The 14,791-nt window shown below is 43.8% G+C and overlaps 1 protein-coding gene and 1 non-coding gene across 5 annotated transcripts in view; one reads left to right on the top strand and one right to left on the bottom strand.

Annotated features, from left to right (window-relative positions):
- Positions 1-2,336: 2,336 nt before the first annotated feature.
- LOC140395791 (U2 spliceosomal RNA) lies at positions 2,337-2,529 on the bottom strand. Its single transcript, XR_011936304.1, has one exon. It is a non-coding gene; the product is annotated as a U2 spliceosomal RNA (small nuclear RNA).
- A 7,548-nt stretch (positions 2,530-10,077) lies between these two features.
- Positions 10,078-14,791, top strand: part of chaf1a (chromatin assembly factor 1, subunit A (p150)) — a 66,870-nt gene continuing 62,156 nt past the window's right edge. Inside the window, exon 1 of one of the 4 annotated variants that reach the window (XM_072482732.1) lies at positions 10,078-10,157. Coding sequence is in view for 2 of the 4 variants with exons in the window: in XM_072482730.1 (XP_072338831.1) it covers positions 10,400-10,460 (61 nt within the window). In the remaining 2 variants the exon portion in view is untranslated. Of the gene's footprint in view, positions 10,158-10,267; positions 10,461-14,135; positions 14,270-14,791 lie in introns of those variants that run through there. The other 3 variants (XM_072482730.1, XM_072482729.1, XM_072482731.1) reach the window with 3 other exon arrangements.

The following is a 14,791-nucleotide window of genomic DNA, read 5'->3' as shown; positions in this document are numbered from 1 at the left end:
TGCACTGGCCCTCTGAAAGAGCACTCTACCTTGGCCCATTCCCCCACCCATACCCCATAAACCCGTGCATCGACCATGACCAATCCACCTAACGTGCACATCCTTGGACACAAAGGGGTATTTAGCATGGCCAATCCACCTAACCTGCACATCTTTGGCGAGCCCACTGGCGAAAGATTCCACTGTATGCACTGAAATTTGACTTGCAAGGAACGTGCCCATTAGATAGCTAACAGAGCATTAGATTTAACTGATGTATGGCTGATTGGGCATTTAGAGTGGTGATACATAAGGAAGTGGCAGTGAAGCCTGACTGACAGCAGAGTCCCATAGAGATCTATATTATGGCTGTGCTTGTAATTTAAAAAAAATATTTAAAGGACAGAATGTTGTCCCAGTTTGCGGAGAAGAGTGTAACTAGAGGCCATCAATCTAAGATAGTCGCCAAGAAAGAAAACAGGGAATTCATAAGAAACTTCTTTACCCAAAAAGCAGTGAGAATATGAAACTGGCTACCACAGGGTGTTATTGAAATCAATGGTGCAAATGTATTTAAGGGAAATTAAACAAGCTGATGAGGGAGAAGGGAACAGATGGTGGATTTAGATGAGGAGGCTTGGGTGGAGCATAAACACCAACAAGCACTGGTTGGGTTGAATGGTCTATTTTTGTGCTGTACATCCTATGTAATCTGTTGCTCTCTTTATTTGGCTCTAAATATGGCGATTAATAAAGTTGCCTTCCTTAATCCTAATTATGTTTGCTCTAGAGTCGCCAGGTATCTTTCGATACTGTCACAAGGTTCAAACCCGAATACTGATCCAAAGAGCCAATACACCAGTTAGTTAGTTCAAAGACAATACTATTTATTTACACACACAGCAATATCTACTCATGCACAAAATACTACAGACTAAACTATCACTACTGCTAAAGCCTATACTTAGCTTCGGGCGCCCACTCAGTCAGAGGAACAATGGCCGTTGTTCGGATCTGAGGCTGCTGGGGTCGAAGTGGTAGAGGGGAAACAGCTAAAGTCGTCCGTCTGGTAGCGAGCATTGACCTTGGACTTACTTGCTTCTGGTGCAGCTGGTGGACGGGTCTCTCCGCTGTGAGAGCCAAGTCCAAGAGAGTGATTCTCTCTTGGGGCCTTATACCTGAAGGGGGCTTCACGCGCTTTTGGGCGGGCCTTGAACTTGGCCCCAATTAATTGGACTGCATCGTGATCATCTGCATTGATCCTGACCAATAAAGGGGTAGGTGCCCTGATGGCTGGGCGTGTCCTAGGTGGCCATTGGCCTGCTTTGTTTTCTGCTTTTGGTTTGGGGAACTGGTGCCGCGAGGTCTGGAGCCAGATCGGTTACGTAAGTATCTCCCTTTGTTCCCGGAGATGGGCCATCCATATGCTAAAGGGCCTACAGTTTCAGTCTTGTCTGGGAGCTACGGCTCCAATATGCAGCAGGCTCTGTGCCTGCTTGCTTTCTTAACATTGTCCATTGTTCCCTGCAATCTTTGCAAATGTCCATTTTGTATTCTGGAAGTGGCCATCCCAGATGGCTACAAATCCTATGCATGTAAGTTGTGATGTCAGCCTTTGCTCAGTGGTAGCACCCTCCACTCGGAGTCAGAAGATTACCAGTTTAAGCCCCACTGCAGAGACTTAAACACATGAGCTAGATTAACATTTTAATGCTGTACTGAAGGAGTCCTGCATTGGCCGAAGGGCTATCTTTCAGATGAGATGTTCAACTGAGGCCCTGTCCATCTACTCAACTTAAATCTGAATTGAATAACCGTATAACTACCCTCTGAATGGCCCATGGAAGCACCTTATGAACAACTCCAATTGCCCCACCATTTCTCATTGACCTTCATACCTAACACATCATCTGAGGACTAACCTTGCCAGCGTCCTTGTCCTGCACAACACTACCCTGGTTTCTACCAATGATCAGCAATTATTGCGATATAAAGGCAAGGTATTTTTTGAAGTTTGCATTTAATGCGGAATTAGTTGCTACAGCAATAATCCAAAGGGTTCTGGACATTCTAGGTCACTGGACAAAGAGGTGACAGCTGGAGTTTCATACAGGTTAGTATAGAGTAACAAGATTAGATTGAAGCAACAGGATTGCGAATTATATATTAAACTTACACTAACAGACCTGGAAGAGAGTCCTAGAGGTTTGGAGGCTAGGTCATTAAAACTGTCACTTCAGTATTTGCAGGTGATGAAAGCAAATTAAAATTTTAGGCTGTTCAACTAAGGGTATAGCATAAGCCTAAGGAGTGTGTATGATCTCTTATTTTATCTTTTTATTTTTATTTTTTATTATTACTTTTTCTGAGTTACAAAGCCAGGGCTCAGAGTGTGGGTCGGGGCGAACCCCTAATCCAGCTCCTCGCCTGCTCCAAAAAACAATTCAAATTGAATCTAATTCATGGTCCCCACAAGAGAGACATACCAGATCTGAGCCAAAGGCTCAATCTACATTACACTTGATCTTAGCCAAAAGGCCGAGAAGCGATCTTATTTTATCCTTTGACGAGAGACGATTGTCCGGTTGATTGGAGGTGTCGAAAATACAACTTTATTTCTAATTATTTACTTTAATACACTTGCATACAAACTAAATCAAAACTTCAAAACAAAATATCAAACAATACATAAGTTGGTCAAATTCATGGTAAAGGAAATCATTAATCATAAAAGCATATAGAAATCACTTTTAAAATAAACAAGTATGATAATTTAGGAAAGCAGGAACTAGGAGGTTGACCTTGGCCACGAGGTCTTACCAAGGGGAATCCTTATCGATGGTCTAATCCGTCATTAACTCTCATTGGTTGCTAATTCTCAGCTGAGACCTCCTGATTTGTTCAAATAGATCTATGTTACTTAGAGGATGATTTATTAAGATTGACTGGTGTCCAAAGTTAATTCAGTGACTACGTACGCAGCCTCATGAGAATAGGTTTCTCATGCCACTGCTGGCTGCAGACCTTGCTGTAACTAATTAGTTGATACATTCTTATTGCTAAATGCACTGAAATACAATAGTCTATTCATTATATGAACCATTCATTGAAACAATGTCTAAATTTCTACAAACAAGACCCTAAAGTTTAATAGTTAATTCATTATCTGAAACAGTGACTAATTTTTCATAGTCATGGCATTTTGAATAATTCCACTCTTAACTATGCACTCAATTAGTACCTAAAAACATCAATGAATCAGTAATAATCTATCAAGGTGATTGTAAAGTCGTACCAGCTTATGGTGAAGTTATTTGGGAAGCACTGTGTTCAGTTTTGGTGTCTATCTTACAGGAAATATGTAATCCAGGAAGCTGCAAGACTGATTCCTGATTTCAGAGGGTGAGTCTTGAGAAAGGATTGGTTTCCCTGAGCTTTACTTTCAGGAGAAGAGGAGAATGATGCTAATACTGAATGTTATTATTGTGCATCTTCAAATATAAATCCATTGTCGATGTCATCAGTAAGTGCCGTGTAATTAGTTGTTGTTAGTTCTAATTCTGTTACTGTTATTTTGATGTTTAACGAGCTGCTCCTGTTTGAGTCCATGTATTTTAAAACTTAATTACTTTTATACATCATAGAAAATTAACTTTAACTTTAAGATTAAGCCGTTTCAACTACCTTTTTGTGGTCGTTACCACATCTTTTTGGTGATGAGAATTTTTAAAATTTGAGTTTCAGCATATTCAAAACAAAGTTTTGCCAAGTTTACCGAAGGAAGACAAGTTAGCAGTACAGTGGCTATGTTTTGGTCTATCAGTGCATTCTTGGAAGAAAATGAGAACTGGTCTGAATACATGGAAAGGTTGGAATACGTTTTCTTGGCAAATGGGATCACAGACAAAACTAGAAAGTTCTCAATTTGCCTGTGTGTGTATGGGGTGAAGGCTTATGAGCTAGTGAGAAATTTAGCCCCACCATGGAAACCGGGGGGGACATTTCATTTGTGGATTTGGCTACACTCATTCGGAATCACCACAATCCTAAGCTGTCAGTAATTATACAAAACTTTGAATTCCATAGTCATTTTCGGAAGACAGGGCAGTCTGTCGCAAATTTTGTTCCACCAACTGGCTCAGCATTGCGAGTTTGTGGAAGTTTTGGAAGATTTGCTTTGAGGCCAGACTAGTTTGTGGTATTTTTAAAAATAAATTTAGAGTACCCCATTCATTTTTTCCAATTAAGGGGCAATTTAGTGTGGCCAATCCACCTACCCTGCACATCTTTGGGTTGTGGGGGTGAAACCCATGCAATCACGGGGAGAATGTGCAAACTCCACACGGACAATGACCCAGGACCGGGATCGAACCTGAAACCTCGGTGCGTGAGGCAGCAGTGCTAACCACTGCACCACCATGCTGCCCTGTAGTTTGTGGTATTAACAAGGACCGTATTCAGTGGCATTTGCTGGGAGAAACCACAGTTACTTTTAAGAATGCTCTTGAAATTTTGTGGGCATGGAAATGGCTGCAATTAATGCAAAAGATATTCAGAAGGCTAATGGCAGCAAAGCAGGGCACTGCATCAAGTAGAAAAAGAAGCTGCAAGTAAAAAGGTGAAGACTGGAGTATTTTAGGTGTGGAGGGTGACACTATGCAAAACATTGTAAGTTTATGATGCTGTTGGTCAGGTCCCAGGTTCAATCCCGGCCCCCCGTCACTGTCCGTGTGGAGTTTGTACATTCTCCCTGTGTTTGTGTGGGTCTCACCCCCACAACCCAAAGATTTGCAGGGTAGGTGGATTGGCTATGCTAAAATTGCCCCTTAATTGAAAAAAAGAACTGGGTACTCCAAATTTTTTTTTTAATGATGCTGTTTGTCACCAGTACAACAAGAAAGGGCATTTAACGAAGAAATGCCGGTGTGCTAAGAAAACGTTGAAGGCTGAGCAGAGAACTTCAAATGTAAGGAAGCCTTCGTTGACGGCGCATCGCTTGAAAAGCTCAGACCATGTTTAATATGAGTGAAGGGCATGCAGAACCTATTTATGCTACAGTAGAGGTCGATGGACAGAAAATGAAGATGGAGGTGGACACAGGAGCCTCTGCATCGGTAATCAGTGAGGAGACCTTCAGGAAGATTTGGATCTCTAAGCAGGCACCAGCCCTTATTCAGGCAGGAATCAACCTTCAGACATACATCGTTGTGACTATACCATTGTTTGGAGCGTTAGAAGTAGATATTGCATATAACAGTCAAGAAGCAAGAGCGTGGTTCCTGGTTGTAAAAGGGGATGGGCCTAGTCTACAAGGGTATGACTGGCTCAGGAAAATTCAGTTGAACTGGGGTGAGATGAGGAGGAATTGCTTCAGACAGAGGGTGATGAATCTGTGAAACTCTTTGCTGCAGAAGGCTGTGGAGGCCAAATCACTGAGTGTCTTTAAGTCAGAGATAGATAGGTACTTGATTAGTAAGGGGATCAGGGATTATGGGGAGAGGGTAGGGGAATGGGGGTGAGAAACATCAGCCATGATTGAATAGCGGAGCAGACTCGATGGGCCGAATTCTGCTCCTAGTCTTCTGATCTATTTTTTAAAAATATTTTTATTCTCCATTTTCACATTTCTCCAAAATTTACACCCCATCAACAAACCGTAAACGGTAACGAATACAATGTCAATCTCCTTATTAACAACAATGATCCCATCCTCCCACCGCCCCAAACAACAGCCGGCATGACAATACAAGCATCAAATAAAACGAAACCTCCCAAGAAAAAGGAATCAGGAATTGCCTATGGTCACCATTGACATTTCTAGTCCAACCTCCCAACCCCCCCCCTAATATTCAATGCATCCAATCCCTGAAAGAGTACCGTGACTGACACTCGTGAATTGCAGACGCCCTCCCACCCCTCCTCCCAGACTCCTCCCCTCCCAGACTCCTCCCCTCCACTTCCTCTTGTAAACACCTCCCCCCAGCCTCAGTTCCTTCCTCCAACTTTCTTTTCATCCCGGCGAGACTCACCGAAACGTGTTCTACCAAGCTCCGATGGCTGCAGCCCCTCCCCCACCTCACTCCCGTTCACTGGCCGGTTGAGGCCCCCGCCCGGGTCTCCTTCCCCCTTGCCCGGTCCCAGGAAAACCAAGAAATCCTCTTTAGCACACAACCCCAGCATACATACCCAAGCCCCAAAGAACCATAATTGTAAATGAAAGTCCCAGCTCTTCCCTTGTCCAAATATACAGCGTCAACTCATTTAGTACATACACCAACACGCAGTGAAAAAATAAAGTTATATGAGGCTACATCGGTACAAGACCCGCTCTCAGTTCCATTTCTCAATTCTGCCACAGTCCTTCTGCCTTCACAAACTCCTCCGCCGCTTCCGCCGTCCCAAAATAAAAGTCTTTGGATTTGTAGGTCACCCTCAAGTTAGCTTGATACCCTATGCCGCACTGCACCTTGCTGATGTACAGTACCTTCTTCATCCAGCTGAAGGCCGCCTTCCTTCTCGCCAGCTCCAACCTAAAATCCTGGTATATGCATATACCAGCGTCAGCCCACTGCACCGCACGCTTCTGCTTTGCCCAGGACAGGACCTTCTCCTTCACGACCGATGAGCCCGATCCAATTCGTATCCAGATGGATCGTCCCCCTCCCCCAATAGCTCCGCCAACATCGTGGCAAAATACTCCGTCGGCCTCGGGCCTTCCACCCCTTCGGGCAGACCCACGATCCTCAGATTCTGCTGCCTGAATCTGTTTTCCAGGTCTTCCATTTTGGCTCGCAGACTCATGTTGGTCTCTATCACCTTCCGCATCTCCTTCCCCATCGAGGTGAGTTGATCACTGTGCTGCGATAATACCTCTTCTACTTCCTTCAGTGTCTCACCTTGCTCCCACACCTCTACCGCTGAGCTTGATACCGCCACCCTCACCGGGGCAATCGCCTCCTCCACCAGCACTTTCAATACCGCCCCCATCTCCTCCTTCATCGCTTCCATGTGCTTTGTGAACTGTTTTTCAAGTTCCACGGCCATCACCGTAGTCATTTCTTCTCCTGTGAGCAATGCGGCCTCCCCTGGTGCCCCAGCCTCCGCTTTCCTTACAGTTCCCGCGCTGACAATTCCACTCACCGGCGGACTTTCATTAGCCCCCTTTTTCACGGATGCTTTTTCCCAAACTTGGACATTTCTCCTCACTGTCTTCTTACAAGTTTTTCAGATTCCATTTCACCTGGGACCGGGTGTAAAATCCCCGAAAATTCTATTTCCGAGCGGGAACCCTCCAGTGTGCGGCTGCCTCCCACCCGCCGTCACTGGAAGTGATCATGTCTTATGATCTATAATAATCCTTCGAATCTTCATTATTGTCACAAGTAGGCTTACATTAGCACTACAATGAAGTTACTGTGAAAATCCCCTAGTCGCCACACCAGTGCCCGTTCGGGTACACTGAGGGAGAATTCAGAATGTACAAATTACCTAACAGCACGTCTTTCAGGACTTGTGGGAGGAAACCCACGCAGACATGGGGAGAACGTGCAACAGTTCACAGACAGTGACCCAAGCCGGAAATTGAACCTGGGACCCTGGCATTGTGAAGCAACAGTGCTAACCACTGTGCTACCGTGCCGCCCTTGTGAGATAAAGCACACAAAAGTGAGTATGTCATTCAGAAATACACTGAGGTTTTCAAAGATGAGGTGGGTACATTGCAGGGCCTTATGGTTAGTGTTCATGAATCATCAGGCTCTGCCCACTTTTTCAACTGAGGACAGTGCCCTATGCTATGAAAGGCAAAGTGGAGGAGGAGTTGATGGAGTCACCAGTGTTGCTGCACAGATTCCAGCATAGTTGCAAAGTTCCTGAAGATTGATGTGTAATTAAGGCATTAGTTTCATTGTATTTCTGTATTTTTATAAATTTAGAATACCCAATTAAATTTTTCCAATTCAGGGGCAATTAGCATGGCCAATTCACCTAGCCTGCACATCTTTTGGGTTGTGGGGGTGAAACGCACGCAAACACGGAGATTGTGCAAACTCCACACGGACAGTGACCCAGAGCCGGGATTGAACCTGGGACCTCGGCGCCGTGAGGCAACAAGGCTAACCCATTGCACCACCGTGCTGCTCGTATTTCTGTTTTTACGGTGGATTAAAATTCAAGGGGAGAGAAGTGTTATGGACTGATTATTATGTATTTTCTTATTTACATCAATTGCTGATGTCATCAGTAAGTGCTGTGATGTCTTTAGTTGTTTTTGTTGTTATCTGTGTATATTCGTATTTAACGGCAGCATGGTAGCACAGTGGTTCGCACTGTTGCTTCACAGCTCCAGGGTCCCAGGTTCGATTCCCGGCTTTGCTCACTGTGTGTGTGGAGTCTGCACGTTCTCCCCGTGTCTGCGTGGATTTCCTCCGGATGTTCCGGTTTCCTCCGACAACTCCCCAAAGACGTGCTGTTAGGTAATTTGGACATTCTGAATTCTCCCTCTGTGTACCCGAACAGGCACCGGAATATGGCGACTAGGGGTTTTTCACAGTAACTTCATTACATTACTTAATGTAAGCCTACTTGTGACAATACAGATTATTATTATAACTGCTGTTCATTCTAATTATTTTGCTGTTATTTCAATGTTTAACAAGCTGCCCCCGTTTTTGAGTTCATACTGCATTTTAAACTATTATTTTTCTATATTAAAGACATAACATTAAAGCATTTCGACGACCTTTTTGCAGTCAAGTTAGCACAGACATTTTTGAGACTTTCTGCAAAGTTTTAAGATTTTCAATGATATGAAATCCAGGAATGTTCTTCTGTTTGACACAAAAAAATTGTTTTTATTCATTCGATGTAGGCGTCACTGGCTGGGTCAGCATTTATTGTCCATTCCTGACGGTCTGGACCAGACCAGGTAAGGATGGTAGATTTCCTTCCTTAAAGGTCATTAGCGAACCAGATGTTTTTTTACGACAATCGTTTCATGGTCACTCTTAATCCCAGATTTTTTTATTGAATTCAAATTCACCATTTGCCATGGCAAGATTTGAACCCAGGTCTCCAGCGCACCATTCAGGATTACTAGTCCAGCGACAATACCACTCTGCCACTGCTTCTCCTGAGAAATTGAATTGAGAAATAGGGCCACAGTTTAATATTAAGGTATCAACTGAAAATCAGAAGTTTATGCAACTTTTTTTTTCCCAAGTAAAGGGATTTTATAACTGATTAGCGGTGATGGTGATAGAACAGAAAGACATGTCATGGTTGAAAACCAAACTGGATGAGTGCTGATGGAAAGGTCATCAACTTGAAACATGGGCTGGAATTGTCCAGCTATTGGGATTCTGTTTTCCAGCCAGCATCTCACCCCCACCCTCCAGTTTCCCAGCTGCATGGGGTGGCTTCAATGGGAAATCCCATTGACAAGCAGCGGGAGTAGAGAATCCCACCGCCAGCAAACGTGGGCCGTTGATAAAACACAGAGCTGGGGGACCAGAGAATCCAGCTCATTAACTCGCCACGTATGCTGCCTGACCTGAGTGATTCCAGCATTTTGTCTCGTTGTTTTACATGGATTAGCATTTGGAAAAGAAATACAGGATTATTAATCATGGAAATCATAGTTGAGGCTGAGTTCTGTGGTGTGTGTGTGTGGGGGGGGGGGGGGGGGGGCGGTTTCCTGCTTTGAACAATGTTGCAATCTGCAACTTTTTTGATTTTGGGCTCTCCCTCAAGACATTTTTCTTTGAAAGAGGGCAATATTTCTCAAGATGTCACAGATTTTTAATAAAAAATTATCTACATGTCAGCTTTCAAGCTCTGCCTTCAGCAACTCCCCAGCATTCAATTTGCTCTGAGACTATCTTACCTTTTGGTTGTCAGCCCTGAAGATGCCCAGTAAAAGCTGTCAATCATTTCCAGTCGGCCAACCGATTGGTCAATCGGACCTCGCCCCAGTGACCAATCAGAGGACGGCTGGCGGGAAGCGGGCTGGACCTTTGAACAGATTTTTCTTTCCGAATCCTATTTGAATCTTTTCGGCTTCGCATCAAGTCGTTAGTGAGCTGCGATGCTTCAAAACGACTCAGATTCAAAAAAAAAAGAGGGGATGAGCGTCTGTTATTTTGAAGCGGTGGGCCACGTGGTGCGTGGCAGCCAATGAGGTAGGAGGTGGTGCCGGCTCGCGTGGGTTCCCGCCAAATACGAGCGGCGGGTGGCCGTGGGGGAGGGGAAGGAGCGGGAGCGGCGGCTGGCAGCCCAGGAAGAGGTGGCTGCTGGTTTGGGGGGAGGGGGGGAAAGAGAGAGCAGCGCCTTGCGGCCCGTCTACAGCCTGCCCACTTCCACACTCCGAGCCGGCGGCACTGGGGGCCCTTCTGACCTGACTGCGGGAGGGTGGGAGTGAAAGATGCTGCAGACCCCGAGCCCAGGGCAGCAGCAGGCGGCCGCCGCGCTGAGAGGGAACAGAGGTGAGTTTTTTTTTTGGGGGGGGGGAAGAAGGCTCGGAGCCGGCCGCAAGGCCCCGGCTCAAGAGTGCGGGGCAGCCGGCACTGACAAGGCAGCGGGTCCACGCTGTCAGACCGAGGGAGGGAGCGAGCGCCGGCCGAACTGCGGGAACAAACTCTCAGTGCTATTTTCTTTTTCGATTAAACCCCACATTTTCAGACGCTGACAGGAAGTTTGCTGCCTATGTCGGCCCCCCTGACCCCCTTCACTCAGCTGCTGAAAGGCGGGAGAGGCAGAGGATCCTTGAACCAAATGGAGTTACATCCAGGGCAGATGAATCGCCAAAAGATGTTTATGTTTCAAATATAAAGATCTACCTTTTTTTGACTTAGTTTATAGAAAATCTCAGCGGTGTGAATCCTACTCTGTTTCAGATGGGGTTCTGAAGTTTTTGATCACTTTTGTTTTGCGACTTCATTTTATGGTTGACTTTTCTTTGGGGTCATTTCTTTTTTGTCTTCTGTGATCCGATTTTTTTTTCCAATGTGTCTTCTCGCTTTCTCCCCAACACCCCAATTTTTTCTTTCCCATCCATCCATCGTTCAATGTTTCAATTTAAGTGAAATGAGTGCTTCAAATAATTTTCTGCCTCAGTTAACATACGTGGGAATTCAGTCTATTTAAAAAGTCATATCACATTTTACAAGGAATAGAATTGAACTGCGTAAATATGATTGCCAAAATTGAACCACCTTGTAGAATAAACCCATAGTAATACGTGAGTGCATGCTACTGTATTGCTATCAAAAAAGTGTAGCAACTCCTTGGGAGGATTTTAACCTTTTGTGGATGCTTGTTCATTGAAATCACATTGCTTAACATCCGTGTTATCCATTCCATTGCTTAATCATAAGGTGCTAACTAATTATATTGTAGAGATATATATATATTTAGGGCAGCACGGTAGCACAAGTGGCTAGCACTGTGACTTCACAGCGGCAGGGTCCCAGGTTCGATTCCCCGCTGGGCCACTGTCTGTGCAGAGTCTGCACATTCTCCCTATGTCTGTGGATTTCCTCCCGGGTGCTCCAGTTTCCTCCCACAGTCCAACGACTTGCAGGTTAGGGTGGATTGGCTATGCTAAATTGCCCTTCGTGTCCAAAAAAGTTTAGATGGGGTTATTGGGTTACGGGGATAGGGTGGAAGTGAGAGTTTGTGGGTTGGTGCAGACTGGATGGGCCGAATGGCCTCCTACACTATGTGTTCTATGTTCTAGATCCTAGTGACCCCCACAATCGCAGAACTGTGTTTTGTGAAATCAGTCATCACCTTTAAAACAGGTCCTCGCTGGTTATTTTCAAGTTTGTATTTTGCCTAATTTTTCATTCGACTTTGGTGACTTGCTTCCAAGACTTGTGCTAGAATTAGAGTTGGGGGCTGTGATGTATGCTTTGGCAAGGAGGAAACAGTGAATGTAGTTACAAAAACAAAACTGTACTTCCTAAATGACAGCTGTCTTGAATGGTTTTAGACTGCTGTGTTTCGGCAGATAATTGTGGAATAGTACTGAGTATTTTGTTTTTTGTTGTCGCATGCCAACCCAGTTGGGTGTCTGAAATTTGCTGGTGGAAGATTGTGTGCATCCCCACTACCATAAATGGCTTAATGCTTTCCTCACAGCAATGTTATTTAAGATGGGAACTCTAGAAATTTGAGAAATAAACCATTTGTGGTGCCATTAATTATTCTGGATTGCAACATCTTTTGCAAGGCTGTTGCATGTGCAGATAATTGTTACGGAATTTTAATATCTACTAGAAGAGGTTAATAAAGTAATGGATGGGGTGTACCAACTGAATGTTAATATGTTAGATTACGGATGTGGAGAAAGTGTTTGCAGTTGGATTGATAGAATTGTCATTTTGCTGCTGTCTGAAACTGATTAAGGATATTATTATAGATTAGCATGAGGGTACTTGAAGGGATATATTTCCTTCTATCAATAGCTATGTTAATCGTTGAATTTTATTTTTACTCACACCACTTGGGAACTATTGAAGCTTCACCCCCAAGCTGCCATTAATTGTAGCTTTCTTTTACTAGTCAGCTGAGATTTAAAACTTCTCAATGGGATGCACTTCTTCCTTTTAAATTTGGTGGCAGCACTAGTGTATTAGTGCAGGGCATACTGTGCCATTGTTCATCCAGGATGAAGTAATTTATAGATGAGGACCAGTTTTTGGTGATGGCTGTGTGAGGATATTTCTGCCCTCCATCCCTTTTCTCATAACCATGTTGCGGCTTGCCCAATAACCTGGACAGTGCAATTTTGATGTTCAACCTCCCTTTCATTGTATGCTGGGGATTCGCAAAGAATTGAGTGACCTGTCATAATCAACCGCAGATCAATTGGAGGTGTGTTTTCAGTCTTGGCTCTTTAAAGATTTTTAAACTACCTTCTGGGTTGCCAGAAGTTCAACAATTCTTGCAGTATAACTGCATGCCTTGGAGGTAGTCTCTGAAGTAGGTCAATTTATTTTTGTACTGGTTTATATTGTTGAATGCATTTTTGTCATAAGTTGAGTGGACATGCCCAAGCAACATTCCGTGATGCAATACCTCAGATTATGCTTCACAAAGATTCGAGGGGCTTTTGTGCTTGTGTTATACTTAGCATCGTACACAGCAGGGTGTTTTTTAAAGTCACTAGGCTGAAAAGATTCATGATTTGCACTCAATTGAAAATTTACGAAAGCCATTGTTAAAACTGAAATCCTAGGTTTGATTCTCCAGTTAATAGATTTTTATATTATTTGCTACATTGGCCATAATCTTTCAGTGTTTGTATCACAGTTGAGTGGATGTCATTGCAGTACATATTTGGATGGAATGGAGATTTGTGGGGTTTTGTAAAAATCCCTTCGCCAACACCCCAGACAGAGAGTTGAGTTCAAATATTCAATTCTGTAATTTGATTTCGACCAAATAAAGTAATGCAGCTAAAATCCCATGGTCTGGCCTTGAAAGTGCTGGATAGAGGTCCTACTGCTTATCTTCCTCAAGTTGTTTATGCAGGACCTGATTGGTAGAGGTAGATAATGAGATTGTTTTCTCTGGCTGGGGAATCTAGAACCTCAGGGCAAGTCCCTTGAAGCAAGGGACTGATCATTTATAACTTGGATGAGATCTTTCTTCACTCAAAGGATTGTGAATATTTGGAATTCCCTGCTCCAGAGGGTTATGAATTTTGTGTGATTGAATTAAGTTAAGACTGAGACTTTTGGCCTTGCAGGCAATTGAGGGACTGGGAGAGAAATGGGAAGCTGAGGGCAATGATAGACACTATTTTGAATGGCGGCCATCTCCTAATTCTTGTGGCCTTCAGAGCTACCTTTACAAATGTCTAGGTAGGCTGCACACCTGGAGTCTATACTGTGGAAAGTGAAATGACTCCACCACTGATCACGAAAATGACCATTTCATACACTGCTCATGCTGGTTATAGAGTTTTTATGAAATAAATTTGTACCAATTCATTTTTTCCAATTAAGGGGCAATTTAACATAGCCAATCCACCTACCCTGCATCTTTTTGGTTGTGGGGGGCGAAAACCACGCAAACACTGGGCGAATGTGCAAACTCCACACGGACAGTGACCCAGAGCCGGGATCGAACCTGGGACTTCAGCGCAGTGAGGCACCAGTGCTCGCCACTGCTGCCCATGCTGGTTTACAGTTTGATAGTTCCTGGCATCCTTCCAATTGCTGCCGATTCATCTTCCAACATTGAGAGTGATAGCAGTTACTCAACTATGAAGGGCACAACACTTGGGGTGTGTTTTGTTTACTTGATAACCACATCTGAACTTTCCAGTACGTGTTGGAGGAAGCACTCCAAACAGGAGCATTGCTGCACTAATTTCTTGTAAATGTAGGATGTGCAGTGACTTAGTCTGGATAGTGGTGGAGCATTCCTCTGCAAGATATTATGAAGAATATTTATCTCTAGGATCATAATGATCAATTTTCAACATTTATCCAGTGAAATCTTTGCTTTCTGAGCTTTATCCAATTTGCTCTTAGTTCAAAGTTAGCCAATGCAAAAGATCTGATGCAGTTTCTTTTGCACTAAATTCCCATATTATGTTCTTGATTAATTCAGTTGTTTAACACATCCAATGAGTATGGTTGATTGTATCCTTGTAACTTACAATCTAATTTTCTTGAATGCATCATCATTTAAAGAGTTTAGGCAAACTTTGCGGCTAGGATAACAATTGGTTGCCAATAAGGCAAAAAAATAACTGAATTAGCTGCTCAAGTTCAGGCGACTATGCTGGTTTTGTCTTTTTTTT

The sequence above is a fragment of the Scyliorhinus torazame genome, chromosome 18 (genome assembly GCF_047496885.1).
Source record: "Scyliorhinus torazame isolate Kashiwa2021f chromosome 18, sScyTor2.1, whole genome shotgun sequence".
NCBI lineage: Eukaryota > Metazoa > Chordata > Chondrichthyes > Carcharhiniformes > Scyliorhinidae > Scyliorhinus > Scyliorhinus torazame.
Note: the sequence above shows the minus strand (reverse complement) of the source record. Positions and strands in the feature narration are given on the sequence as shown.